Source organism: Chanodichthys erythropterus, chromosome 3 (genome assembly GCF_024489055.1).
Source record: "Chanodichthys erythropterus isolate Z2021 chromosome 3, ASM2448905v1, whole genome shotgun sequence".
In the NCBI taxonomy this organism is placed as follows: Eukaryota; Metazoa; Chordata; class Actinopteri; order Cypriniformes; family Xenocyprididae; genus Chanodichthys; species Chanodichthys erythropterus.
Genome location: NC_090223.1, coordinates 68,006,696 through 68,033,852, shown reverse-complemented (window position 1 = coordinate 68,033,852; position 27,157 = coordinate 68,006,696). Strand labels below are relative to the sequence as shown.

At 37.6% G+C, this 27,157-nt stretch overlaps 2 protein-coding genes across 3 annotated transcripts in view; one reads left to right on the top strand and one right to left on the bottom strand.

Moving 5' to 3' along the window:
• Positions 1-26,038, top strand: part of LOC137006246 (zinc finger protein 585A-like) — a 42,245-nt gene extending 16,207 nt beyond the window's left edge. Inside the window, exons 1-3 of one of the 2 annotated variants that reach the window (XM_067366885.1) lie at positions 5,374-5,418; positions 5,980-6,208; positions 20,126-26,038. In XM_067366885.1, the coding sequence (XP_067222986.1) occupies positions 5,980-6,208; positions 20,126-21,114 (1,218 nt within the window). In that variant the 5' untranslated portion in view covers positions 5,374-5,418 and the 3' untranslated portion in view covers positions 21,115-26,038. Of the gene's footprint in view, positions 1-5,373; positions 5,419-5,979; positions 6,209-20,125 lie in introns of those variants that run through there. The other variant, XM_067366880.1, reaches the window with a different exon arrangement.
• The window catches only part of LOC137006201 (gastrula zinc finger protein XlCGF57.1-like), a 703,714-nt gene that overhangs the window by 58,315 nt on the left and 618,242 nt on the right, over positions 1-27,157 (bottom strand). Inside the window, exon 9 of the mRNA XM_067366789.1 lies at positions 19,063-19,067. Coding sequence (XP_067222890.1) covers positions 19,063-19,067 — 5 coding nt within the window. The remainder of the gene's footprint in view (positions 1-19,062; positions 19,068-27,157) is intronic.

Sequence of the window (27,157 nt, the reverse complement as noted above, 5' to 3'; positions counted from 1 at the left end):
AAATAACCATTCAGAGACGTCCTGCTCCATTCTCAATTGTGTTTCTTCTGCCGGAGTCTCTTCATCATCTGGGTCCTATTCCGGTTCAAACATGTACGGCTGAATGCCATACAAAACAGCGGGTCTCTCATTCTCAGCCATTCTGCTTCTACCGACTGTTTATTGCAAGTTACGCCCTCATCCAAAGGCAGGGCGGGGATATGCAGCTCATTTATATTTAAGGTGATACACACCAAAACAGCTCTTTTTAAAACAGGCCCCAAAAATGACATTTTCAAATGGTTATAATAAATTAACTGTGGGGTATTTTGTGCTGAAACTTCACAAATACATTCTGGGGACACCCAAGACCAATATTACATCTTGTAAAAAGGGGCATAATAGGTGCCCTTTAAGTGTTTAGTCTAGTTAATAAAGTCTTGTTCATGTCACATGTAAAGTTGTCCGTGTTTTGCACTCATGTACTGGAGTCCCTATTCATGCAGATCCTGACCACAGGCTCTTTGTAGTACTGTACAATAAGACTGTTATTTTCCATAACCTGGAAATGAACATTTCTTAGAATTAATAAACAATTAAGGCTGTGTGTTCATTGAACAACAGATTAATTGGTTGCAATATTAATTTTATTACATTAAGTTAATTGTATTAACTTATCCAAATATTTATAATTAATTATAACTAGTTATGATTAATTATTCATATTTATTTTGAGCTAATTTGCTACAGTGTGTTGTAGGTCTGTGCTCCATTGGTTGTGCTCCCACTTTTCCATACAATATGTTATTTTTTCCATTGACATGCTTGACGCCATTTCTTTAATCCACATCCCAATTCTTGCCTCATTGATATTTTTCCAATTGAGAGCAATTATACTCTTCAGCTTGTAAAACGCACGTCTATAAATCTGACCACTTTGAAATGTAACATTTAACTGATAGGATATATACCCAGGATGTTAATGCTGTATTTAGTGTATTTTGACATACTTAACACTAAAATTTGACTCGGCTCTACACACACAGCCCCTTACGGCACTAGAAAATAATTATCAGTGTGACATTAAGGCTATATTCACATTACAGCTGATTTTCCATTCAAAATAAGTTTTTGTTGTGTTTTTTGGGTGAGGCTGTTCAGACGACTTTTAAATGTGGCTCATATCAGATGCTCATCTTCCACAAGACTCCATCCTGGATTGTTCATCAAAAGTGATTTGTCCATTCTCACTTGCTTTCTTTACCTCTCTATTTTTCAGGCTTTCATTTTCCTATTGTGCATTCCTCCAGTATTTTTTTGTTTCTCAGTAGAGTCTCAGTAGTGTCCTGTTTAGTTCCTTGTTCATCCCTTTGTATTTATGATATACAATGGCGCCAGCATGTTTGTTGGGATGTCGTCAGGTTTTGGAGTTTCCTTGTTTTATGTCATTTTGTACGTGTTCGGCTCTGGACCTGCTCTTGGTGCTTTTCTGCCAAATGATATCTCCATGTTGTGTTAGGATCGTCAAACTGTTATTAGCACTGGATGTCTTTATTGACATTGGGCCCCCCCGACTCAGATCGTCATGGTTTTACTCATCCTGCGTTTTTACTTTAGGTTCCTATAGAGCTAATTCGGCAAGGTTTTTTCCAGCAAAGAAAGAAAGATTGTTAGAAATGTGGAAAACAGGGAGTTTTTTTAATTAAATCTAAGGCCCTGTTTACACCTGGTATTAAGATGCATTTTGGTCAATCGGATCATTAGTAGACAAGGGAGACAGATAACTGTTTACACCTCTGGGGCCTGATGAATAAACGTTGTGTACGCACAAAAAAGGCATTCAAGTGTGGGTACGCATTTTCCATGCATATATCGGGATTTATAAAAAATAAGCTTGGAATAAATATGTGCGCACCGTAAAAGTGCGCAAAGTAATGAAGTAAAACAGAATGATTTTAAGTTCTGTTTTACCTCTGATATACACATCTAGATTAAATATGTCACTCTCAACTCAACTACTTCTAAAGCACTTTCAGAAACCACAGTGGGTACCAAAGTGCTGTAAATGAAAATAGCAAAAAAAAAAAAACACAAAAAAACATACAGTTTACAAAACATTATTAAAAGCTAAGGAAAATAAATACATTTTTAACACCCACTGAAATGACCCTAGAGGAACCGCCAGACAAGACTGATCATTGGAGCAAAGAGATCTCAAAGGTTTTTGTAAACTAATTAAATCAGAAATATACTCTGGTGCCAAGACATGGAGAGATTTGAAAACATACAACAACACTTTATATTGGATTCTGTGTCAATGTAATGAAATCCATACAGGAGTAATATGGTATTTTTTGGTACCAGTTAAAATCTTAGCAGCAGAGTTCTGAACCAGCTGCAGATGAGAGAGGGAGGCCTGACTCATTTAATGTCCAACATCAAATATGTTAGCGAAATGTATATTTTAGAATTATTGCTTCTATTGCATTCTGTCTATTTAGTGCGCAGCAGCGCTCGTTCACTGTGAAGTTTAGCCGCAAAATGGAAATATTTGCATTACTTTCTAACATTTACAGATGGAGAATAAACTTGTGAAAAGTAAGTTATGCTCTGAGGAAAACACCATGTCTCAAATGCATAAAATAGCACAAAATGTACGCCGTTTCCTGTGGTGGATCGATTTGATCCATGATCGACCTCTAGGGCTGCTTAAAAAAACCGTGCACGCAAAATTATCTTGATAATCGAATTAGCGGGACTGCATGAACTTCAATTACCTTTTATGAAACCATTTTAACCCAAACTCATTTGTTAGGTTAATTCAAGTCAGGTTTTGGAGTTTAATCCTCGCTTTTCTTAGCATCTTTTATGAAACAGCCCTTTGCTTTATTTATTCATTTACTAAGATGGATTTATTTACTATGTGTCACAGTTGCCGTGTTTCCCGAACTCCATTTCCCATGATCCTCCTGTTTCCGCACCTGCACTCAGTTCCCTCGTCTTCTCCCCATCATCACTGATCACCTGCACCTTCTCATCAGCACTCCCTTTATAATGGACTCACTCCCTTCACTCCTTGTCCGGTCTTATATGTTACCATAAGTGTTACTAGATGTTTCTATGTGTTCCTTGATCTTGCTTGTATGTGTTTGGAAGTATATTATCACCTTAGTTGAAGTAAAGACCTTAATTTGTGGATTAAGGTCCTTGCTTATCTGGACCCTAAAAGATTCTCAGAGATTAGCGATAATGGATTGCCCAAGACGTCGCTCACAGAACTAAGCACATGCTTACCAAAGTCTGACAACCGGGCCACAGTTGTCACTTTACAGAATGAGCTTACTAGTCAGTGGGAGAGACTGAAAAAATCTGCCGTGGAGAAGGTTAGGGTTGTGAGAGAGATACCTACGGATGAAGAACAAGTAGAGATTGTGAATAAAAGTTGTTTAACATGTACAAATATATCCTGTGTGTTATCAACTTTTTCAGCGATACAACTTGTTAACAGATGCTTAACATGTTATAGGCCATGGGTACAAGTTCCTTCTCACCCTGTCTGTCACCCAGGTAGCTTGTGAGAGAAGCTTCTCAACACTCAAATTTATAAAAAATCTGGCAAACTGAAACGGAAATACTCATGGCCCTAGATACAGATGTTGTCTTTGACAGGGTGGCAGAGAAGAGTGAATTGCTGCGGCGCTTGCTGACAACACAATAAAGCACAGTAACAGCAGAGACCAGCAAGAAGAATCATGGACACAATGACTCCACAATGGAGTAAAGAACAAGTATAATCACAGACAGCCATACAGACATTAAAATTGCAGCGTTAGAGAGTTAAAACGGATGAGAAGATGGAGAATCAGACAGAAAATATGTACAGTGTCGAGAGAGAAAAACAAGGATCCAACAGAGTGACTGACAACAAAAAAACAACATACTGTAGACAATGATAGCAACCAGACAAACTCTACACTGACAAATCATACCAGCGTACTTTAAGGTCAAGATGCATACCTGCTATGCAAAATGCGTACATGTTGGCAGGTCTGCCCTCATAGATGTATACACATACACACACACATTTTATATATATATATATAATGTGTGTGTGTATATATCTATGGTCTGCCCTTTGGATCCCTAACCCAATATTCAAACACTGTGGTGACCATAAATTCTTACTATCTTGTAATATTAAATTACCTATCAAACTCTTGAATTTCCACAAACAAGCTCTAGATTCCTGGAAGATGCTTTCAAACATAATCTTTCCCCACACACGTGTATTATGTGGAATAATGAAAATGTAACAAGTCCCTTTTTTTTTAAAAAGAAATGGGTGAGTCAAAATATATTTGTTTCTGATTTGTTTAGTGCTCAAGGAGACCTTCTCTCTTTTTCTGATTTTGTGTCTTTGAAAGGTGCTACAACTTCATTAATTTAATAAGGTGATCAAAAGTATTCCCGGCAGATTAAAAACTTTGATTAAAGAATCATATTCCTTCACTTGCAATCAATGGTGTTCATGTATTAGATAAAAAATGCAATAACGTTTCTTTATTAGAAATGATTTTTCTTTAAGTAAATGGACTTCCATAAATGGACTATCTGTTATCTGAACTCTGATTTAATTTGATTAAAAGTAAAATTAAAGAACTCCATTTTAAAATTTCTCATAGGTATCACCCTTGTAATTTATTTTTGAACAGGTTTTCTGAGAATGTGTCTCTTTTATGTTCTTTTTGTAATACTGAAGAAGAATCAACTCTACATTTGTATTATCAGTGCTCATTCTCTAAGTGCTTTTGGTCAGAAGTTACCATGTTAGTTTTCTTCTGCTGTAACAAACTGGTACAAATGACTGAATCGATCATTTTCTTGTCTGATTTTCATTCTAAGGATGTTATACTTGATTGCACTGTTTTACTGATTTGTCTTCTGGGTAAATTTCATCTTCACAAAGCCAGAATTATCCACTGTCAACCCAATTTTAGTTTTTACTTAATTTAAGAAAATGTCAAAACATTTCAAATCAAATGTTTCAGAAATGTTTAACATCCTTGAGTCTGTTGTAAAGAACCTTTAAATGTATAATTTAATTTACATTGACAAAATGTAATACTGTGTTGATTTAATTATTATACTCTTTTGTGCATTTTTTCTATATGTATACTTAATGTACAATTTAAAAAGGACATTGTGTTTCAATTTAGATGGATACATGAAGGAACTCGTACAACCTTTTTAACATGTTTGTTTGTATCTTATTTGTCCCTTTTTATTTTAATACAAAGATTATCTGGTAAAACAGATTTCTGTGCACTTCTGTGATTGTAGACAATACAGTGTGTGAACAGGACTTTTATTTTGGAGTGGTGACTGACGTCATAAGACTGCGCCGCGCTCCTGCATCTGTTGTGATTCTGCTGAAGAAAGGTTTGTTTTAAGAATTTAAGCTGTTTCAATCGATAGAAACAGTTCAATGAATTATATTTGTTTTTTTAACAAGCGATGTGAAATGAGTTAATTTACTATTTCATGTATTTATTTATCTAACTGTAATGAAGGATATTTGTGTGAGCAAAGCTCATCCACTGATGAGAAACAGTAAACCTGCGTCTCATTTCTCTCTCTATATAAATCATAAATCAGTTTATCATGAACACGAGTTCAGTCTCTGGAGAGTAATGATGGAGAAACTGATCTTTTCAACTCCCGAGTCAATTGAATCAAACACTTTGAGAAATGATTCAGTGAATCACGACACGTGATGCTCAAACAGTGAACATGAACAACAAACACTAACAAACTTACTAATCATGTTTTCATCAAAGAGTAATCATTTAAATATCATCTATAATTCTTTAAATACCAAATGTAGATCATAAATATCTAAATATGAAGTTTTATATTCATTTGCAGCGTTAGTTTTAAGTGTTTTTTTGTCCAACAGGTCATTGAAGACCATTAACTCTGTTAATTATTCTCTTCTTACAGATGGAGTTCATTAAAGAGGAGACTGAAGATATGAAGATGGTGATCATTAAAGATGAGGCTGAAGACATAAAGATGGCGTTTATTAAAGAGGAGACTGAAGACACGAAGATGGTGATCATTAAAGATGAGGCTGAAGACATAAAGATTGAGTTTAATAAAGAGGAGTTTGAAGAAATAAAGATTGAAGAAGCTTTCAGTGTGAAACATGAAGAAACTGAGAAACAAACAGGTTGGTTTTATTCTCACAGCTGAACTCAGTCATTTGATCATTATTAAAATGTCCAGCTCTACAGAAATAGAAAATATACAGGGGTATAATCTTACAGATAATATTACAGAGTTCATTCATTCCAGCATAATATCATTCAGGTTTAAATTCCTGTTTAATTGATCATGAAATGGTTTAATTAAGGTTTGCACATGCTGAATGAATTTCCAGTTTTAAATGATTATTAAACAGCAGCACAAACTCTGAAATCAGCAGCTCTTCAGACGCACTCAGTGTCTGGATTCACTCAGTCGTTTCATTCAAGTGCACTTACTGTAGAGCAAGAGTTAGGGTTTGATTTAGAGCTGGTTACTTGTAATTAAAGGGTTTGTTCACCCAAAAATCTAAATTCTGTCATTTATTACTTACCCTCATGCCGTTCCACACCCGTAAGACAACTATAAAATTCAGTGTTTCCATTAAATATGACCCCTGACCACAAAATCAGTCGTAAGTCACACGGGTATATTTGTAGCAATAGCCAACAATAAATTGTCAAAATTATGCAATATAAAGTAAAGATCATGTTCTATTAAGATATTTTGTCCATTATTTTAGTCCGTTATATTTAAACAAATTATGTATGAGCGCTCTCTCTCTCTCGATCACATGTTGTATTTCTGCACAGACACATTTCAGTACATTCACGTTGTTTTCACACACAGGATAATGTTTGGATTTGTCCTGTGTATGTTTCTGTGTACTTCAGTATATATGCAGGTCAAGGTTGGTTTAGGGTTTTTTGGCTTCTCCATGTGGTCCTGTTCAGTATTATTAACTGGACTGGTCTAAAATATAAACAAGCTCTTTTCTGTTGCTACACTGTGGATTCTCAAACATTTTTTGCTGTGTTTTTTTTTTGTGGGGGTGCTTTAGTGTACATAAATGTATGAATTATTTGGATTTTTGAATTATTAATTTATTAATGCTCATAGCATTTGGTTATTTGGTGTCCTTTTGGAGTATGCAAGTGTCCTCTTGCAGACCTTAATTTACCTTGATAAAAGCTGAAAAATACAGTTTTGTGAGAATCACACTTCAATCTGATGTATGCTTAATTTCCCGATAAGTGTGAGATTAACTGTGATTAATTGTGATTAAAATGTAATCTATTGACAGCCATAATTTTGATGTTAAATCCACTATTGTATTATATATAATTGTTCTAAACACAGTATTTAGTTCAATTACATCAGAAGTAACTAATTAAATTACAGAAAAAATAGGAATAATGGATAATTTGACATGGTTTAGTGTAAGATTTTTGCCCATCTTTTAGAAAATGATTTTTTTTTACATTTAAAACTGCACTTTTACCAGTAAATGCTGCAGAGCTCCACTATTTGCTATTTGACTGACTGAAAGACATTTTCACAATTATTGTTCAGTTGGATTTACATCTAAATATTATGAAATGACAATTATAACAATAAAAGCTACTCTTTGTCAAAGTTTAATACAGTGGGTACGGAAAGTATTCAGACCCCCTTAAATTTTTCACTCTTTGTTATATTGCAGCCATTTGCTAACATCATTTAAGTTAATTTTTTTCCTCATTAAATGTACACACAGCACCCCATATTGACAGAAAAACAAAGAATTGTTGACATTTTTGTAGATTTATTAAAAAAGAAAAACTGAAATATCACATGGTCCTAAGTATTCAGACCTTTTGCTCAGTATTCAGTAGAAGCACGCTTTTGATCTAATACAGCCATTAGTCTTTTTGGGAAAGATGCAACAAGTTTTTCACACCTGGATTTGGGGATCCTCTGCCATTCCTCCTTGCAGATCCTCTCCAGTTCTGTCAGGTTAGATGGTAAACGTTGGTGGACAGCCATTTTTAGGTCTCTCCAGAGATGCTCAATTGGGTTTGTCAGGGCTCTGGCTGGGCCATTCAAGAACAATCACAGAGTTGTTGTGAAGCCACTCCTTCCTTTGTGCTTAGGGTCATTGTCTTGTTGGAAGGTAAACCTTTGGCCCAGTCTGAGGTCCTAACCTTCTCCAGAGTGCTCTTCGTCCAGGATATCCCTGTACTTGGCCGCATTCATCTTTCCCTCGATTGCAACCAGTCGTCCTGTCCCTGCAGCTGAAAAACACCCCCACAGCATGATGCTGCCACCACCATGCTTCACTGTTGGGACTGTATTGGACAGGTGATGAGCAGTGCCTGGTTTTCTCCACACATACCGCTTAGAATTAAGGCCAAAAAGTTCTATCTTGGTCTCATCAGACCAGAGAATCTTATTTCTCACCATCTTGGCAAACTCCATGCAGGCTTTCATGTGTCTTGCACTGAGGAGAGACTTTCGTCGGGCCACTCTGCCATAAAGCCCCGACTGATGGAGGGCTGCAGTGATAGTTGACTTTCTACAACTTTCTCCCATCTCCCGACTGCATCTCTGGAGCTCAGCCACAGTGATCTTTGGGTTCTTCTTTACCTCTCTCACCAAGGCTCTTCTCCCCCGATAGCTCAGTTTGACCGGACGGCCAGCTCTAGGAAGGGTTCTGGTCATCCCAAACGTCTTCCATTTAAGGATTATGGAGGCCACTGTGCTCTTAGGAACCTTAAGTGCAGCAGAATTTTTTTTTTTTGTAACCTTGGCCAGATCTGTGCCTTGCCACAATTCTGAGCTCTTCAGGCAGTTCCTTTGACCTCATGATTCTCATTTGCTCTGACATGCACTGTGAGCTGTAAGGTCTTATATAGACAGGTGTGTGGCTTTCCTAATCAAGTCCCATCAATATAATCTGTTAAAACCCTAAGATATTTTGTTTGTTTTCATCTGTCATTGTCTGTGTATACTCTTTCTGTATGTATAATAGTGTCTGTGTTCCAGGTGGGCGTGGTTTCCACTTACCGGTTGGGAAACACTGATTGGTCCAGCTAAGCACCTGACCTGTACTTAAAGACAACCCCAAACACTCAGCCTTTGCCTCGTTGACTATGTGCTATCACCATCGTTCTTCGCTTCCATTGACTTTCTGATTATACTGTTCGTTTCGTCGTTGTTTGAGTGTTGTGCCAGAGAGATTGTGAGTGTATTAGAAGATTGTGAGTGTTTGTTTATTGTTAATATTTCTGATTACCCAGTTTATCTGATCTCTGCCTGTTTGACTACTCTAATGGAATTCTGAATCTGATTTCTTTGCCCAAAACCCTGTATATACTGCTGTAAAAACTTTTGTAAACATTATTTTCACTTTAAGGGAGGTAGGGGGTTAGACGCCAATTTATTTGTATCTAAATTTCACTTTATGGTTAAGGGAGGTAGGTAAGTTAAGTTGTATTTTGTTTTCTTTATTTTTGGTAAGGTAATTTAGTTTCTAAAAGAAGATTGTTTTGTTATTTTGGCCGTGTCTGCTCCTGACGTTGAAACCCTTATTTTTATTGTAAATAAACTTTACAAACTTTTACGTAACAGAAATTGGGGGCTTGTCTTAAATTTTTTATTTTTTTATTTTTAAACAATTCGATTATCATCGTTGTGTATAACTCATGAAATTTGCTTTGTATATTTTAGTTTGGCTAGTGGTTTTCACTTTAAAGGGTAGGGAAGTCATAATGTCTTTAAAATTCAATTTGGAAAGGTTTGCGGTTCAGCCTACGGCTGATCAATTGGACATCTGCTGCAAAGATGATCTGTTTTCAATCGTGGATTTATATCAGATTACAGTCCCTCGTGATGCAGTGATGGATGTGATTTACAAACATTTGGTGGAGCAGGGAGTTTTGCCATAGGAGCGCGAGTTGGCGGGTGTTGCACTTCGGTTGCTGGTTTCTGTGGGTGAGGGAGAGCAACCCAAACCCGAGGAACTGGCCAGCATAGATCCCGTCGATCTGCCGTCTCCGCAAAATCCATTACTGCCGATCAAACTGAAAGAGCTTGCAGTGTTTCCCTCAGGATTTTGTGAGACTGTGGTGGGAGGACGTTGGTTCCTCTAGGGGGGAAAATTTTGTACATTTTAAATTTACATGAAAATATGTAGCAAAAGAGGTTACCTTTGTTGAATTAATTTATTTGTGGGAGCCTGTGTCTGTACGGTCCCGCAGAGTCAGTGACTGTACATATTCGGACAGTTATGAACCTTCTTCTGCATCTATGTTTAATAAATCCCTCCTAAAACATGCTAGCTTACGCTTGTCAACATTGAGTCCAGCGTCTCTTTTTGCCTCCAGCTAAGCCCCGCCCACCAGGAAACGTTGCAATGTTTACAAACTTTTAAGGGGTCTATTAGTTCTGTTCTACAAGCTTTCCATAACAATTTTATTTATGTTAAATTAGCTGCTAAAATAATAGACCATGTAGTAAGTTGCATATCTGTAATATATCAAAGATGAAAGTAAATAATGAGAGTAGTTTCACTCACTGTAACGATCAGCCCAATAGGTCGATTTTACATTGATTAAACTGGGGTCAGATTATGCTGTGTGAGAGGTTTGGAGTGTCTAAAAAGATGAGACAGACAACAGAAATGAAGTGAATTAATAAAGTGTATTAACAATTTCCACATGGAACTTAAAACAACACAATAAAACTAGAAAAACTTAGGCTGTTAAAAGTTAACCAATCCAGAATGCACTAAACACACCACTTCATTATAGAGAAAAATAACAAATGAATAAAAATATACTATTTAGTTTACTTATTTATTGGTCAGCTTATGATTGTAAGTATATAATTCAGCAGCAAAAAGTATTGTAGCCTAATGCTTGGGAAGAAAAAAAAACTTTGCACAGTAATTTTATATATCCAAATGTTAATCAAAAAATTTAAAATTACTATATGTATTCTGATGAAATCAGAATTTTTTATTAGATTTATATCTAAATAATGATATGTATTTAAATTTTTAATGGGGCAACAAGATATGATAGATACGACAAAAAATAGGCTATTAATACTCTTTCAGTGTGCAAAACCATGATAATATGAAACGCTTCAAAACAACAGCAAAAAAACGCTAATGCACATCCCGGGTGCAGAATGATGTGCTTGAAGCAATATCGAGTCAGAGCATTGAAAAGTTCAAGGTACAAAGAGAATCCCTGTATATATCTGACTGCATCCATCAGTTTATTAATCATGTTTCTTCTCACTTTTTTTAAATTTTGGTTATTGTGCGTGTGACGCCAATTCATAGTCCTTGTGTTGTGCGATCTAACAGACATCCTGTAGCCAGTATGATGACATTGTTCAGAAATAGCAAGATAAAGTGATTTTATGCAGATCCACAGCCCTTTATCTACATATCAAGTATTATAATGGGAATATATCATATTGGAGAGTTTTACCGTGCTGACTGTCGTTACCGAACGTGAGGTGCTGTTTGAGTGCTGAATGATTGACAGCTGTAGCAGAGGGAAGAGGAGTTTCTGACCGTGAACTTAATGATGTACATATCCTTCTGTCCCTCACATGAAGCTATGGAATGGCTTCAGATGGCTATGAATATAGTGCACAAAAACTTAATTGGTGCTAGTCTACTTATTTTGCTCTATGACTCCCACTTTTGCCATTATAAAAGAGCACAATTGCCGTTTCATTTTGAGACTGTGGCGGGACAAATTAGAATGTGGCGGGCCGACACAGTCTAGTCAACGTATGGGAAACACTGGCTTGAGTTGGAGTTGGCAACAATATCAGAGTCAGCTGCTATATGTACGCATAGTTGAACTTAAAACCAAGTGAGCAATCAAGCTCAAGGAGCTGGAGCTCGAACTGAAAACAAAATCACCTGTTCACCCCTCAGCTGTTGATGTGCCTAGCGTGAGCGTGCCTGTGTTGTCGGCCATCACTGCTTCCACTCCGAGCCCTATTCCTGCACCTCGACGCACCCCACAAGTAAGTCAAGCCGAATTTGATATTAGTCGTCAAATTGTACTAGTTCCGTTGTTCCGTGAAAGTGAGGTTGACACTTTTACTATGTTTGAGTGAATCACCGCCATGTTAAAATGGCCGCGGAATGTTTGGCCGCTGTTGTTACAGTGTAAGCTCGTCGCTAAAGCCCAAGAGGTCTGTTCGGTGTTAACGCTTGAACAGAGCTTGGATTATGATGTGATGAAGAATGCCGTTTTGCGCGCTTACGAGTTAGTTCCCGAAGCATACCAGCAAAAATTTCGTAATCATGTGAAATCCTCTAGTCAAACATTTGTGGAGTTTGCCAGAGACAAAGAACTTATTTGATAAATGGTGTGTCACGTTTGAGCAGCTTAAAGAGCTGGTTTTGTTAGAAGAATTTAAGAATTGTCTACCGGAGAAAATTGTGGTTTACTTAAATGAGCAGAAAGTGTCCTCTCTGTCTGAAGTCGCAGTTTTTTCTGATGAGTTTGTTCTCACACACAGAGAAATATTTTCACCCGCAAAACGTAACTTCCCAGATCTTGCCGTAGTTCTAAGGATACCACAGTGGTACCCAAGAACGTTCAAGTACAGAAAGTGGTGAAAACTCACCACTCATTTTAGGAAATGATCTAGCCGATGACAAAGTTTTCTGTTTACCCGAAAGTAATAGATGTTCCTGATGCACATGACGAGGATGCATTGCAAGGGGAGTTTCCGGAAGTGTTTGGCACATGTGTAGTGACACGAGCTCAAGCTCATAAATTCAAAGACTCTGTTAATCTGTCAAAAACCTTTTTGTGTGCTGACAATTCTGCTGAGACAGAGAAAGTTGATTCGGTTCAGTTGAAAGTGTGTGCACTTCCTAATGTTGATTTACCATTTGGTAAAACCACGTTAATTGAGGCACAAAGTCTGTGTCACTGTTGCAGCTGCCGTTGAGTCGACCATTTTGCCAGAACATCCTGTGGCCTACTTCTTCAAAGATGACGTTCTTATGCGTTAAGTGGTCTTCAAGTCATGTCAAGGATGACTGGGGCACTGTTTTTGAAGTTGTTGTTCCAAAACCCTTCCGAGAACAGGTATTGAGTGTGGCACATGACCATGAACTTTCTGGTCATGTAGGCCTCTGAAAAACTTAGGATAATCTTTTGAAATATTTATTTTGGCCTTCGATGAAATCTGACGTGTATAAATTCTGTAAAAAAAAAACTAAACATCAAACATCAAGTATCTAGCGCCTACCATCCTCAGTCGCAAGGTGCCATCGAACGTTTTCATCAAACTCTCAAATCCATGTTGCGAACATTTTGTGTCGAAGAACAGAAAGAATGGGATGAAGAGATCCCACTCTTCAGTCCTTCTGAATTGATTTCGGACACACCATGCGTGGTCCCTTGAAGATTTTACAGGAACAAATTCTTCCGACCGTTCGTTTTCCGCTACAAACGTACTAGATTACGTTAGTTCTTTTTGTAAATGACAGCATAAACTCTAAAAGCTGGCAAAATGCTCGCTTGATTCAGCACAAGACCAAATGAAAACTCAATATGATCAAAAAGCTGTACAGCGCTGTTTCCAAATTGGAGACAAAATTCTCCTTTTACTTCCCGTGCCTGGTTCAGTGCTTCGAGCTAAATTTACTGGACCTTATGAGATTAAAGAGAAACTAAGCGACAAAATTATGTAGTTGATATCCCTGATCGTAAGAGAAAGTCACGTGTTTGTCACATTAATATGCTGAAGGTATATGTGACCCGTTCTAGCTCTGAGGCTGAGATACCTGTTGTCACTTTCGCCCCAGTAAATGTACCACTCTCAGAGTATTCGCCCGAAATCGATAGTTTGAAGATGAATAGTGCCACATTCTCGACCGCTCGTTTACCCAACTCAGAGACTCTGTTAAACTTTTCAGCAAAATTGTCACACCTGTCTACGTCTGCCCAGGCTGACCATACAAAATTTGGTTAAGAGATATCCGACTTTGTTCAGTGACTATCCTACCACTACACACGTGATTAAACATGATATTGACGTTGGTTCACATGCACCTGTTAAACAAAACGCTTATCTTGTTAATCCACTGAAGAGAGACCTGATGAGAAAGGAAACTCAGTATTTACTTGAACATAACTTGGCAGTCCCTAGTTCCAGTCCATGGTGCTCACCATGTCTTCTCGTCCCCAAGCCAGACGGTACTTCGAGGTTCTGTACAGTTACAGAAAAGTTACTGTGTTAACTAAGGCTGATTCATTTCCACTTCCATGCATGGAAGACTGTGTAGACAGTGTCGGAAATGTTAAATTTTGTAACAAAACTTGACCTACTAAAAGGTTATTGGCAAGTGCCGCTCACAGAGCCGGCATCTGAAATCTCTGCCTTTGCCACCCCTGAAATGTTCCTACAGTACCGAGTTATGCCTTTTGGTCTTTGAAACACTGGAGCTACATTATCCAACATGTCAAATTGTGAGGCATATTTAGATGATGTTGTGTGTTATGCTAACACTTGGGAAGATCATCTGAAAACTTTAGAGGAAGTCTTTAAATGTCTCAGAGATGCTAATCTTACCTTAAATCTAGCAAAGTGTGAATTTGGCTGTGCTACAGTCAAGTACTTGGGTAAAGAAGTCGGTAGCGGTCATGTTGTTTTGTACATTTAATTTGATGCGTATACTAAAATTTGCCTTCTGATCTTTAACCCTATAAAAACAAATACAGTAACTGATATTTTTGATTTGGGCAGATCATTTCCAACCAAACTGTAGTTCAGTCAGTGAAGCTCCGCCCACTACGGGTAATTATCAGTGAAGCTCCTCCCACGGCAGTCACATCATCTGTAAAGCTCCTCCCACATCACTCACATCATAAGTGAAGCTCCTCAGACTGCAGTTCATCAATAAATATATTCCCATCAGACAGACATCAGGAAGAGCTGAAACCAGTAAAAACTGAGTTTATTAGAGGACAGTGAGAACATGAATGATCTAGAACCCTGCAGAATAAAACACACTGAAGATACTGAAGAACAAAGAGGTGTGTATTCTTCATCCATTCATGATGCTGAACAACATTCATGTTCTTGTACATTTAGATAAACTATCAAATACATAATAATAATAGATTTTATTAATAATCACTTTTCATTCCAGAGAATCTCAAAGTGCTATAGTTAAAAATATGTTGACCCTCTGGAGTCTGAGGCTGATTTGGGGCTTGGAGAAGTTTTGACATGCCCTGACATTTGTGCTTTTTTCATTTGTTCATAAACATAAAAATGACAAAAGTGTCATTACACTGTATTCAGCACAAACTAGGCTACAATAATATGTGAGGAACATGTATGTACATGTTTGTATTTTTGAAGGAATAATGTTTATGCGTGGTTATTGAAAAAACAAAAAACTTAAGTCACTGAAATAAGGCCAAAAAAAGTATATTAAATCTGTGTTCACAAGACTTCTGGGTATTGGAGGTTGTAGACTAGAGTTTTGGCTTTAGAATTATGTAAAAATTATGCTGCCTACTCCTTCATATAAAACAATATATTGATTTAGTTTTTGTAAGACACTTTTTGTCAAGAAACACAGTATGCGTGGAGGCGTGAATCGTCATGAATAATGGGTCATTTACACCTGAGAAGACAAAAGAATCACATAATAATGACCTGAAATGACTTGCATATTAATGAGGCCTTTCAGTCAGGTAGGGTGTAAAAAAAAAAACCTCTGTAATAATGTCTCAGCTCATCATAAACAGCAATACTGTGAAATATTATTACAATTTAAAATAATGGTATTCTATTATATTCATTAAAATATAATGTATTTCTGTGATGCAAAGTGTCTGAACAATTATGTTACCTCTATGGCATTTCATATAGGCTTTTAGCTTAGAAGAATGCACATTTGGAGAAATATTGATGGATTCTTATATATTTATGGCAATTTTCTATACTGAGAAGTAATATTTATTGTCATCACTATGAGTGCTGGATACTGTGTTTTCAATTCATACTTGCAGCCGGAGGGCGCTCTGTACACCTTTAGGCCACAAATTCATATAAAGAAGAAAAGGAACTAGGAACTAACGGCATGTCTTCTAGAGATCGCTAACCATGGCTTTAACATCCAAATAAACACTTTTCAAGACTAAATACACGATTGAGATGATGAATGCATGTATTGCCTCTGAATTTGCGTCTGAATAGCGCTGGCTCCGTGGGCGTGGCCGCATTAGCGGATAATGAGCTGAATCACAGACTTCTGACATGGCTCTCTTTTCATACAGATTACATAAACACAGAATGTTTGTTTTCGATTTGACTTGCACGATTTAAAACCTGACATCTCAACGTTTCTTTAGACATAAGTGTCATTTTTTTGTCATTCATAAGTTATAGTTCATTTTCTGAGAACTATCAGATTGGACTTCGTTCAGAGGGAGAGGAGAGATCACACATCATGTTAGTTTTCTTTATTTTACAAAAAGCACAACATTGTGTTTTTACTCTGAGTGTACACAAATAAAAAAAGACATTCTATAGTTTCAATTGATGTATTACTTATGTCTCTATGAAAAGAAATGACAGAGTATTTTAAGTCTGTTTTGCTGCAATGTGAAATAAATCCTGCAAAACGCGCCGGCGCGTTTTCGGACCTCAGGGAGTTAACCACAGTTAACAAAAAAAAAACAACAACAACAAAAAAAGACAACATTAAAACAATCAACACAAAAGCCGTTCTAAATAGAAAGGTCTTCAGATCTGCTTTAAAAGAGTCCAGGCTCTGTACTGCTCTCAGCTCGTTGGGGAGGTTGTTCCAGAGCCGAGGCGCAGCTGAGCAGAAAGCTCGGTCCCCCATGGTTCGGAGCCTAGTGGTGGGGACCTGAAGAAGCAGATGGCCTGATGATCTGAGGGTACGAGTGGAGGATTGCAGAGGGATAAGTTCTTGTAGATATGGTGGTGCTTGTCCGGTGATGTGTGAGCAAGAGGATTTTGTAATCAATCTGGGATGAAGCAGGGAGCCAGTGAAGTGAGTATAGAATGGGGGTTATGTGTTCATATTTACAGATTTGATGTAGAGTTGCGTGTCATCAGCATAACAGTGGAAGGACATTCCATGTCTGTTTATGACACGAGCGAGGGGAAGCATGTAGAGCAGGAGTACTCAAGTTCAGAGGCCAAGAGGGCCGCATTTCAACCAAATGAAACGCGAAGGGCCACAAGTTATAACTTGGATCGTAAGACTTTTTAGGCCTACTTAAGACAATATTTGTAGTTTTACTGTTTGTTTACTAAAAGTGCAGTTAATTATCTAGCTAAGTCTTAATAGTATGGTGTCCTTTTTAAAGTGTCACTTAACATGATAAATGGCATTTAAAAAAATTATTAATAGCTTGTCTTGCTGTATTCTTAATGTACAAATGCATAAAGATAAACAAGAACTGATGAAAAGAAATCCTTATTCATTCCTTATTCATCCTTATTTCATTTCTTTTCACAAGAAATTTAAGGTCTGACTGTTGTTCACTGGCTGATAAGAGTTTGTCCGTAAGACTAAAACATTGCACTTTTTTTTATAGTCTTTTTATACTCCATTGCACCTTTTTAACACTTTTTATAGCACCTATTTATACTCAGAGAATAAACGTTGTATTATTTATATTATTATTACCTTTTAATTTGGTAAGAATCCAAAAATCTTTTTTTCCTTTTTTTTTTTAATGTTCAATCACAATCTCATGAATTACCTAACTATAACCAACGTTGTAAACATGATAAATCAGATATTCTCCGTGAGCTCAATGATGTGATGACAGATCTTTAATGGGAGCGCTGCTTGTTTTCTGTTTATAACATTAAGAATAAAAGGTTTGTTTTTCATGCTGCTCGGCAACTTACACACTGCAAAGTTTGATGAATGTCAACTGCATTTCATCATGGAAAAATAAGGTTACTTTGTTTTTTACTTGCGAGCACAGTCTCGAGCCTTTGATGGCGTTCACGAACATAAAGTGCTCGACACATGCGCACTAGAGAGATTCATGCTTGTCTAGTCTTTTTCGCTCAAATAGTTACAATAAAATGTCTTTGTACTTATTTAAAATTAGAGTTGCTGGTATCTTTTAATCCCCACAAACGAGCGCTCTTCAACACGGTCGGCTATTGTGTTTGTTGTTACTCTTGTTCCGTCTTATCCGTTTCTTTTCAGACTGAAACAACAGCCCGTGTCAGTGCTGACACCTTGTGGACAAACTAAATTAGTGCAAAAACTATTCAATGCGCGCGTGCAAAGTGCCTTCAGTTTATATTGTTCTTTGCGGTTAGAAAAACTGTGCTGCGCGCGTACACTATACGCGATCTCTGCTGATGATTACAGCGTCACGCACTGTACGCCTACCCTTGTGTACGTGTAAAAAAACGAAGTAATATTCACGCTAATTTTGGACGCAAATTATAATAAATATACATTTATATGTATCATGATGCGGGCCACAAATTTAATGCTGATGGGCCGGATGCGGCCCGCGGGCCGCCTGTTGAGTACCCCTGATGTAGAGAATGAATAGGATGGGGCCAAGAACCGACCCCTGTAGAACACCACATACTGAACTTTTAATGACAACATTCATGTTAGAAAGATTCAAACACTTCTGCATGTTTAGATTTGCAGTTAAACTATGAAATGATTCATAATGTTCTTTTCTAACAAAAGCTCAGTAAAGGGAAGTTTGAGAAACTTCATACTGATTTTCAAGATCAGATCGAACTAAATATTTACGTATTTTACATTTGTTTCATATCTGCTTCACAATTTCCAGGAGTGTTACCAGAATTTAGGCATTTTCAATACAGTTTACAACATTGCTAATTTTAGGAATAAACTGTAAGCACCAAAATGTATGAAGTAAATTAACTTTCCAGAATGGCTGACAGGGTTGTGAGTGTAACTTGAACAAAATCTCTTCTTACAGTAACTTTGGTAACAGGGTTGATGAATGCAGTAACTCATTTGTGTAAAAACTGAGACAATGGATTGAGACTATTTTCTTGTCCTCCCATCATGCTGTAGAAAAGAGCCCAGATGATGTAAGTTCCAGGGCGTCACAGTTTTAAGAAATCCTCTGGTTTTAAAAGGAGGAAAATCATGTCAGAAGTAACAGGGTTGAGTAAATGTGTTATTATCAGTGTCCTACATGATTCAAAGATGCAGTCAGTCTAGACTTTGCTGTGTCTGTAGAAAGTTCACATGCTCAATGTCAAGATATGATGAATAATAATCACTCAAATTTTTAAATATACAATCTACTCTACTTTACTGCAAACTTCACTTGATCTTGTGTTTCAGGTGTCCCACATTCACATGTGTATGAAAGGAAGTCAGTGGAAGGAGAAGTCTGCTGTGAACGGCCCTAAATAATTACAAATTAATTAAATATCAACCTAAAACTTTGATGTCAAAATATGGCTGTTAATATCACATTAGATCATTTTATCATTGATCAAATATATTACTCAAAATATTTCAGAGCAATGTTTTCTTTATTTTCTTAAATAATTCTTAATAATTTATAAATAATATTAAGGGAAGGTGGCAGAGCAGCTATTTGGGAAATTCTGTAGCCAGAAGACCTCCATTCAGTGCTGATTGTCTTAATTCAGTAAATCTTGATGTAAAAACATTTGAAATTGTAGTCAGATTAAACGAGCAGCTAAAGTAAAATTGAGACTAAATTCTAAAATTAAGTGAACTTCACAGGAGCGCTGAAAAGACGTACACACATTATATAATACCTTCACCAGACCACTGGATTGTGTCGCTGGAACGACAGCTGGTCCTTTACGATTGGAAGATTAATGTTAAAGTTTCAGGGACATATGCAACTAATTTATGCAAATACATCAAAATGATCGTAATGTTTTGTAGCAGTTGTCTATCACAACAAGTCTCAATTTTATGACCTTTAACTTCACATTTCTCTCTTTAAATTATTTTGATATACTGAAAATTTTATGAATATTTCTCTTATTTCAGACCTGATGGAAGAAAGCAAGGAGAGTGAAGAATTAAAGACATCTCTAAAGAAAAGAGCCAAGAAGTATTTCACCTGCACTCAGTGTGGAAAGAGTTTCTCGAAACATTATCTTGAGATTCACATGAGAGTTCATACAGGAGAGAAGCCATTCACATGTAATCAGTGTGGAAAAAGTTACTCAACCAAACAACATCTTGAGGTTCACATGAGAGTTCATACTGGAGAGAAGCCATTCACATGTGATCAGTGCGGGAAGAGCTGCACGCGATCATCACACCTTAAAGAGCACATGAGGATCCACACCGTAGAGAGACCGTTCACATGTGATCAGTGTGACAAAACATTTCGTGGGAAATCAGCCTTAAAGAAACACCTGACAGTTCATACAAAGGAGAAGCCACATTCATGTTCTGTGTGTGGAAAGAGTTTTTCACAGCTGTATAGTTTACAAGAACATCAGAAAACACACACTGGTGTGAGAGAGTACATGTGCTTTGAGTGTGAGAATACTTTTACTACAGCAACCCATTTAAAACAGCACCACAGAATTCACACTGGAGAAAAACCTTACAAGTGTTCACACTGTGACAAGAGATTCAGTCAGTCAACACATCTGAAAACACATGAGAAGATCCACACTGGAGAAAAACCTTACAAGTGTTCACACTGTGACAAGAGATTCAGTCAGTTAGCACATCTGAAAAGACATGAAATGATCCACACTGGAGAGAAACCTTACAAGTGTTCACATTGTGACAAGAGATTCAGTCAGCCAACAAATCTGAAAACGCATGAGAGGATCCACACTGGAGAAAAACCTTACAAGTGTTCACACTGTGACAAGAGATTCAATAAGTCTTCATCTCTGAAACCACACGAGAGGATCCACAGCAGAGAGAAGCGGCACACGTGTGATCAGTGTGGAAAGAGTTTCTCTTTTAAAAACCACCTGAAGATACACATGAAGATCCACATCGCCACACTCTGAAATCAATTACATTTAGTCATTTAGCAGACGCTTTTATCCAAAGCGACTTACAAATGAGAATAGTAGAATCAATCAAATCAACATGAGAACAACAGTACATAAGTGCTGAGTGAAGTCACAGTTATGACAGTGAAGCGCTCGTAGCAAGAATTATTTTTAATACACAAATAGATAGAAGGAAAATGCAGACTGATGAAGAGAGGAGTGAAGTGCGCTCTCTTTGGTTCGTTGAAGATCAGTCTTGCTGCAGCGTTCTGGATCAGTTGTAGAGGCTTGACAGTGCATGCTGGAAGGAGCCAAGAGAACATTACAGTAGTCCAGTCTGGATAGAACAAGAGCTTGGGTAAGAATTTGTGTGGAATGCTCCGATAGGAAGGGTCTAATCTTCCTGATGTTGTACAAGGCAAATCTGCAGGACCGGGCCATTGTCGCAAAATGATCTGTGAAGCTTAAACAATCATCCATCACCACTCCAAGGTTTCTGGCTGTCCTGGAAGGAGTAATGGTTGATGACCCAAGGTGAATTGAAAGGTTATGAAGAAGTGTTGGGTTGGCCCCGACCACAAGCAGTTCCGTTTTTGCAAGGTTGAGTTGAAGGTGGTGGTCCTTCATCCAGGCAGAAATGGCTGTCAGGCACGCTGCGATGCGACCAGTAACCGTAGGATCATCTGGTTGGAATGAGAGGTAGAGCTGTGTGTCATCAGCATAACAGTGATAGGAGACACCATGATCCTGAATGACAGATGATAAGTAGTTCATCTTTGTGCTGAGAAAAAATGTCTCTTCTGTGTAAGTTTGATACAGCCAAATCTCTCCTCTCCACCTATAGTTGGCGCTGTTGTTCTGTTGCTGCTGTTGAATTATCCAGGTTGTGGATGAGGAGCAATCGTGAAATGCCTCATTCATTCATAGTTAGCCGTTTCTCAATATGCGTTCTTGTCTATACTTGTGTGAGACGTCATCAGTCGCTGCCCAAGTACTGTTCCGATTCAAAGGTCACATCTAGCCAAGTACAGTTCAAATCCCCAGATGTGTTCTTGATCCGCCCCTTTTATTGAGGATGCATCGAGAGGTGACTTGCACAGACTTGAGTCAGCCAGGTATCCCAGAATGCATCTTGCACTAACCAGTAAGCGTCAATAGTAATTTAAACATATTACTGTTTTTATGTCATGATATGTAGTATTAAGAGTTTTCAGGCAAGAGTGTACTGGTTTAAAGCTCAAATTTGTTTATTGATAAAAAGTAGCACCTATTTGGAGTTGTGAGATCCAGACGATCACCGGGCGCTCATGTACCCACTGAGAACAGCCTAACCTCGGCTAATCCTTCTGATGTTTGCCACTGACTCTGATGTCTCTGTAATGGTTAAACATAATATAGTTAATCTTTTGTAAATCTAATGGGTGATCTTTGGTCTTATAAATCTATAATTTGTTTAACTAAAAGTAAAATCTCATAACTTAGTTTGCTGTTGTAGCCTACTAGAGCGCTGACTTTGTATGTTTGACTGAATCGTTTGCTTTATTTTTTATTGTAGCTTTTACCTTTTGCTAATACTTTTATAATGGGTATTTGGCTATTGTTGGCCATTAAAACTGACATGTAACAAAAAGAGTCAGGGGGGTGTTTTATATTTGCAGACTATATGCACATATTGCCACATATGTTTAATATTTTTTTTAAATAGAAATGAAAAGAGGAAGAACTGTGTTTTATAGTCAGTTTGGTAATAACTATACATGCAGTGAGGATTGCCTAAATAAGGCAGGCTACACAAATAAATAAATAAATTGTATTTCCATATACGATCATCATTTCACTTTTTCTTAACTTTTTAACTGTCTATTTTGGGGCATAATTAGAAATGAGCTGATTCAGGGTGTGTGGCCCTTTAAATCTCATGCTCAACGCCCCAAGAGCTCACGCTTGCCTTAAACAACATAAAAAAAGTTCACACAGCTAATATAACCCTCAAAATGGATCTTTACAAAGTGTTCGTCATGCAGCATGTCTAATCACGTAAGTACAGTGTTTATTTTGATGTTTACATTGATTCTGAATGAGTTTGAGGCTGTGCTCCATGGCTAATGGGCTAATGCTACACTGTTGGAGAGATTTATAAAGAATGAAGTTGTTTATGAATTATACAGACTGCAAGTGTTTAAAAATGAAAATAACAACGGCTCTCTTGTCTCCGTGAATACAGTAAGAAACGATGGTAACTTTAACCACATTTAACAGTACATTAGCAATATGCTAACGAAACATTTAGAAAGACAAATATCACTAAAAATATCATGTTATCATGAATCATGTCAGTTATTATTGCTCCATCTGCCATTTTTTGCTATTGTCCTTGCTTGCTTACTTAGTCTGATGATTCAGCTGTGCACATCCAGACATTCTGCCCTTGTCTAATGCCTTTCATAATGTTGGGAACATGGGCTGGCATATGCAAATATTGGGGGCGTACACCCCGACTGTTACGTAACAGTCAGTGTTATGTTGAGATTTGCCTGTTCGGAGGTCTTTTAAACAAATTAAATTTATATAAGGAGGAAACAATGGTGTTTGAGACTCACTTTGTCTTTTCCATGTACTGAACTTTTGTTATTCAACTGTGCCGAGGTAAATTAAATTTTTGAATATAGGGCACCTTTAAAAGAAAGTGTCTTGTATTTTGTGTTCGAAAATTTAATGTCTTAAACTGTAGATCCTGTTACTGAGCTATTAATTAGGGTTTTCACAATAGTAGGATATTTATGCTGCGTTCACGTCAACTCTTATTTACCGGATTCTTGAAATGACAACACGTGACGTTATATTCGGAGCTGTTCACGTCCTCGGACTGGGAATTATGCGTTTCCATGGCACTACTATGAACGCCTAAATTAATCTACAGCGGTCAGGTGGTACAGCGGCCACGTGGTACATGTGGGGGCTTTCAGAAAACTCCCAGCTTACAAGCTGTAATTACGATCTCTACAAGGACGTGAACGCTTTTTACAAGCTAGAATCTCATAACTACAGGAATTACGAGGCCGCGTGAACGCACCTTAACATCCACTACGAGAGCTTATTTCGATCAGAGCAGATGAACGCTGGATGATTCAGTTACTTGGTTGTAAACTAAATGACTCTTTATAAATTAATTATTTTATTTTATTTATTTATATAAAAAATTATAAACTTTCGGACGCCATCTTTATTTTTCTAGCTCAACTGTCACAGAATGGAAAGCACAGGATTGTGGGATATCAAAGGCAGCTAAGGATGCATCTATGCTTCCTTCAAAAATCGATCTGAGGAAGGTATCTCATGAGAGAGGAAGTGAAGCTAACATTGGATTCGGACGTGCCTTGATGCCTTACTACCTAGAAATGTGTCCTCGGAAGGCAGCATTTTCCAGTTTTCGGACGCAGCCTATATTTAACACACCTGCTCCCCATTCACACCTGAGACTTTATAACATTGAGTCACATGACACTGGCGAGAGAAAATGGCTAATTGGGCCCCATTTGTACATTTTCACTTAGTGGTGTACTCACTTTTGTGGCCAACGGTTTAGAAATTAATGGCTGTGTGTTGAGTTATTTTGAGGGGACAGCAAATTTACAGTTATTCAAGCTGTACACTCACTACTTTACATTGTAGTGTATGTTGTTTGTAACTATTTATAGTGCTTTTTGAAGTGTGTTTCAGGTCATTGTCCTGTTGGAATACCCATGACCTCTGCTGGAGACTTTTTTTATGCCTTTGTGTCAGCAATGGGTAACAATCCTTTGTTGTAATTGTCCATTAATTTTGCTCTTCCTTCCATGTCCAGGGAGGTTAGCTACAGTGCCATGGGCTGTAAACCTCTTGATGATATTGCCATACCTTCATGAGCTGTATGCTCTAATTAACAAATTTAAAAAAAAACCTTTTGAAATGTTTTACTTTACATGTAGGGAATCTAGTATAAATGAAAGTTTCATTTTTTTTAAATAATTTACAATGAAAAATTGAAATTTTTCACAATATTCTAATTATATGACCAGCACCTGTATACCCGGGCTTGATGGCACGCTGTCTTTCCGCGCTCACGGGCAAAGAATTATCTTTGAAAGGCTTGCACACTCAACAGAACGTGGGGAAATGACATACACCCGGGCCTTAACCACTCCAAATTGTAGTGGACTGGAGCTGACAGCTGACTTTGGGAAAAATACCCCCATGTTATTATGTCTTGACATGTTGTTTTAACTGTTGCTGGTTGATGTAAGAGGCATTCTGGGATACCTGGCTGTCTCAAGTCCCCTTTCGACGCATCCTCAATAAAAGTCGGATCAAGAACACATCCAGGGATTTGAACTGTACTTGGCTAGATGTGAACTTTGAACTGGATCAGTACTTGGGCAGCAGCTGATGACGTTTCAAAAACAGACAAGAACACATGTTAAAAATGGATAACTAATGAATGAATGAGGCATTTATATAGCACTTTACTATGTACTACTGTACACGGTATGTGCTTCACAATCACATCAGGGGTCGCTCCTCATCCACAACCTGGATAATTCAACAGTAGACACAGAGCAACAGCACCACGATCAAATCTTGATAAAGAAAGCACCTATTTGAAAATTTGATCTGACGTTGTCGGAGTTGTGAGATCCAGACGATCACTGGGCGTTCAGAGCTCATGTACTCCGCCAAAAGCAGCCTTACCTCGGCTAGTCCTTCTGATGTTTGCCGCTGACTCTGATGACTCTGTGGTGGTTAAACATGAGATATAATTCATCTTCTGTATATGTAACAGGCAATCTTTGGTCTCAATCTATAATTTGTTCCCTGGAAAATTGTTTTGGCTGAGGGTAAAGTAAAGTTTCATAACTTTATATATTTAGGCTATTTAACTTTACCGCTGTAGTCTATTAGAGTGCTGACTTTGAACGTTTGCTTCAATTTTTATTGTAGCTTCTTATACCTGTAAATGTAAATGTACCTTTTGCTTATGTTTTTATAATGGCTGTTATTGATCATTAAAACTGACATTTAACAAAATGATACAGAGTTGTTTTTTATGATTGCAAACTATATTATATATTAAATGTAAATGAAAAGAGGAAGTTTTATAGTTCTGGTTTATACCATTCTGGTGTTTTAGTTTGTTTGGTTGTAAATATACATGTAGTGAAGATAATCATTGACTGCGTTGCCTAAACCACATGCATGAGTATACATACAGAGATAACTGGAGTGGCCAGAATATCAAATGTCAAGTTTCCCCAACTAAGCAAGCCAAAGGCGACAGCAGCAAGGAACTCAAACTCCAACAGGTGACATCAGGTGACAAACAGGTGTTAAAATTGAGAAAAAAAACCTTGGGAGAAACCAGGCTTAGTCGGGGGGCCAGTTCTCCTCTAGCGAACAGTGCTTTGTTACGATTCAGGTAGCTATCATAAGTCCGATAGGATCACAACATTTAAAGTATTTAATCCAGTTGAGGATCGTATTCATCACGCCGGTATGGACGGTTTGCACTGTGCTACTGGCTGTCGTGTTGATGAGGCCTTCACAATGGATGATCTAGTTGCCTTGATCTCTGCTGATACTTCAGGGCTGCGTTGTGGTCGTGTCAAGGTGCAGGTCCTTGATCTCACCTGAAAACAGCCCGGATCTGGTTGACTACGGTAAACCTCGGGATAAACAGAAAGACTAATATTAGCGTAGATGCACACAGAGAGTGTCTGCATCCCGAACAATGCTAGGAAGATTCTATATGATGTTTAACAGGAAGCCAATGCAGTGGTGACAGAACTGGGCTAATATGGTCATATTTCCTAGTTCTATAAGAACTCTAGCTGCTGCATTTTGTACGAGCTGTAGTTTATTTATCAAGCGGGAGGAACAACCACCCAGTAGAGCGTTACAGTAATCTAACAATCTGCAATTCCACTAATGCCAACATAGTTTTGGAGTCTATTTAGAAGAATATTGTGATCAATAGTGTCAAATGCAGCACTAATATCCAGTAACACTAATAGAGAGATACAAC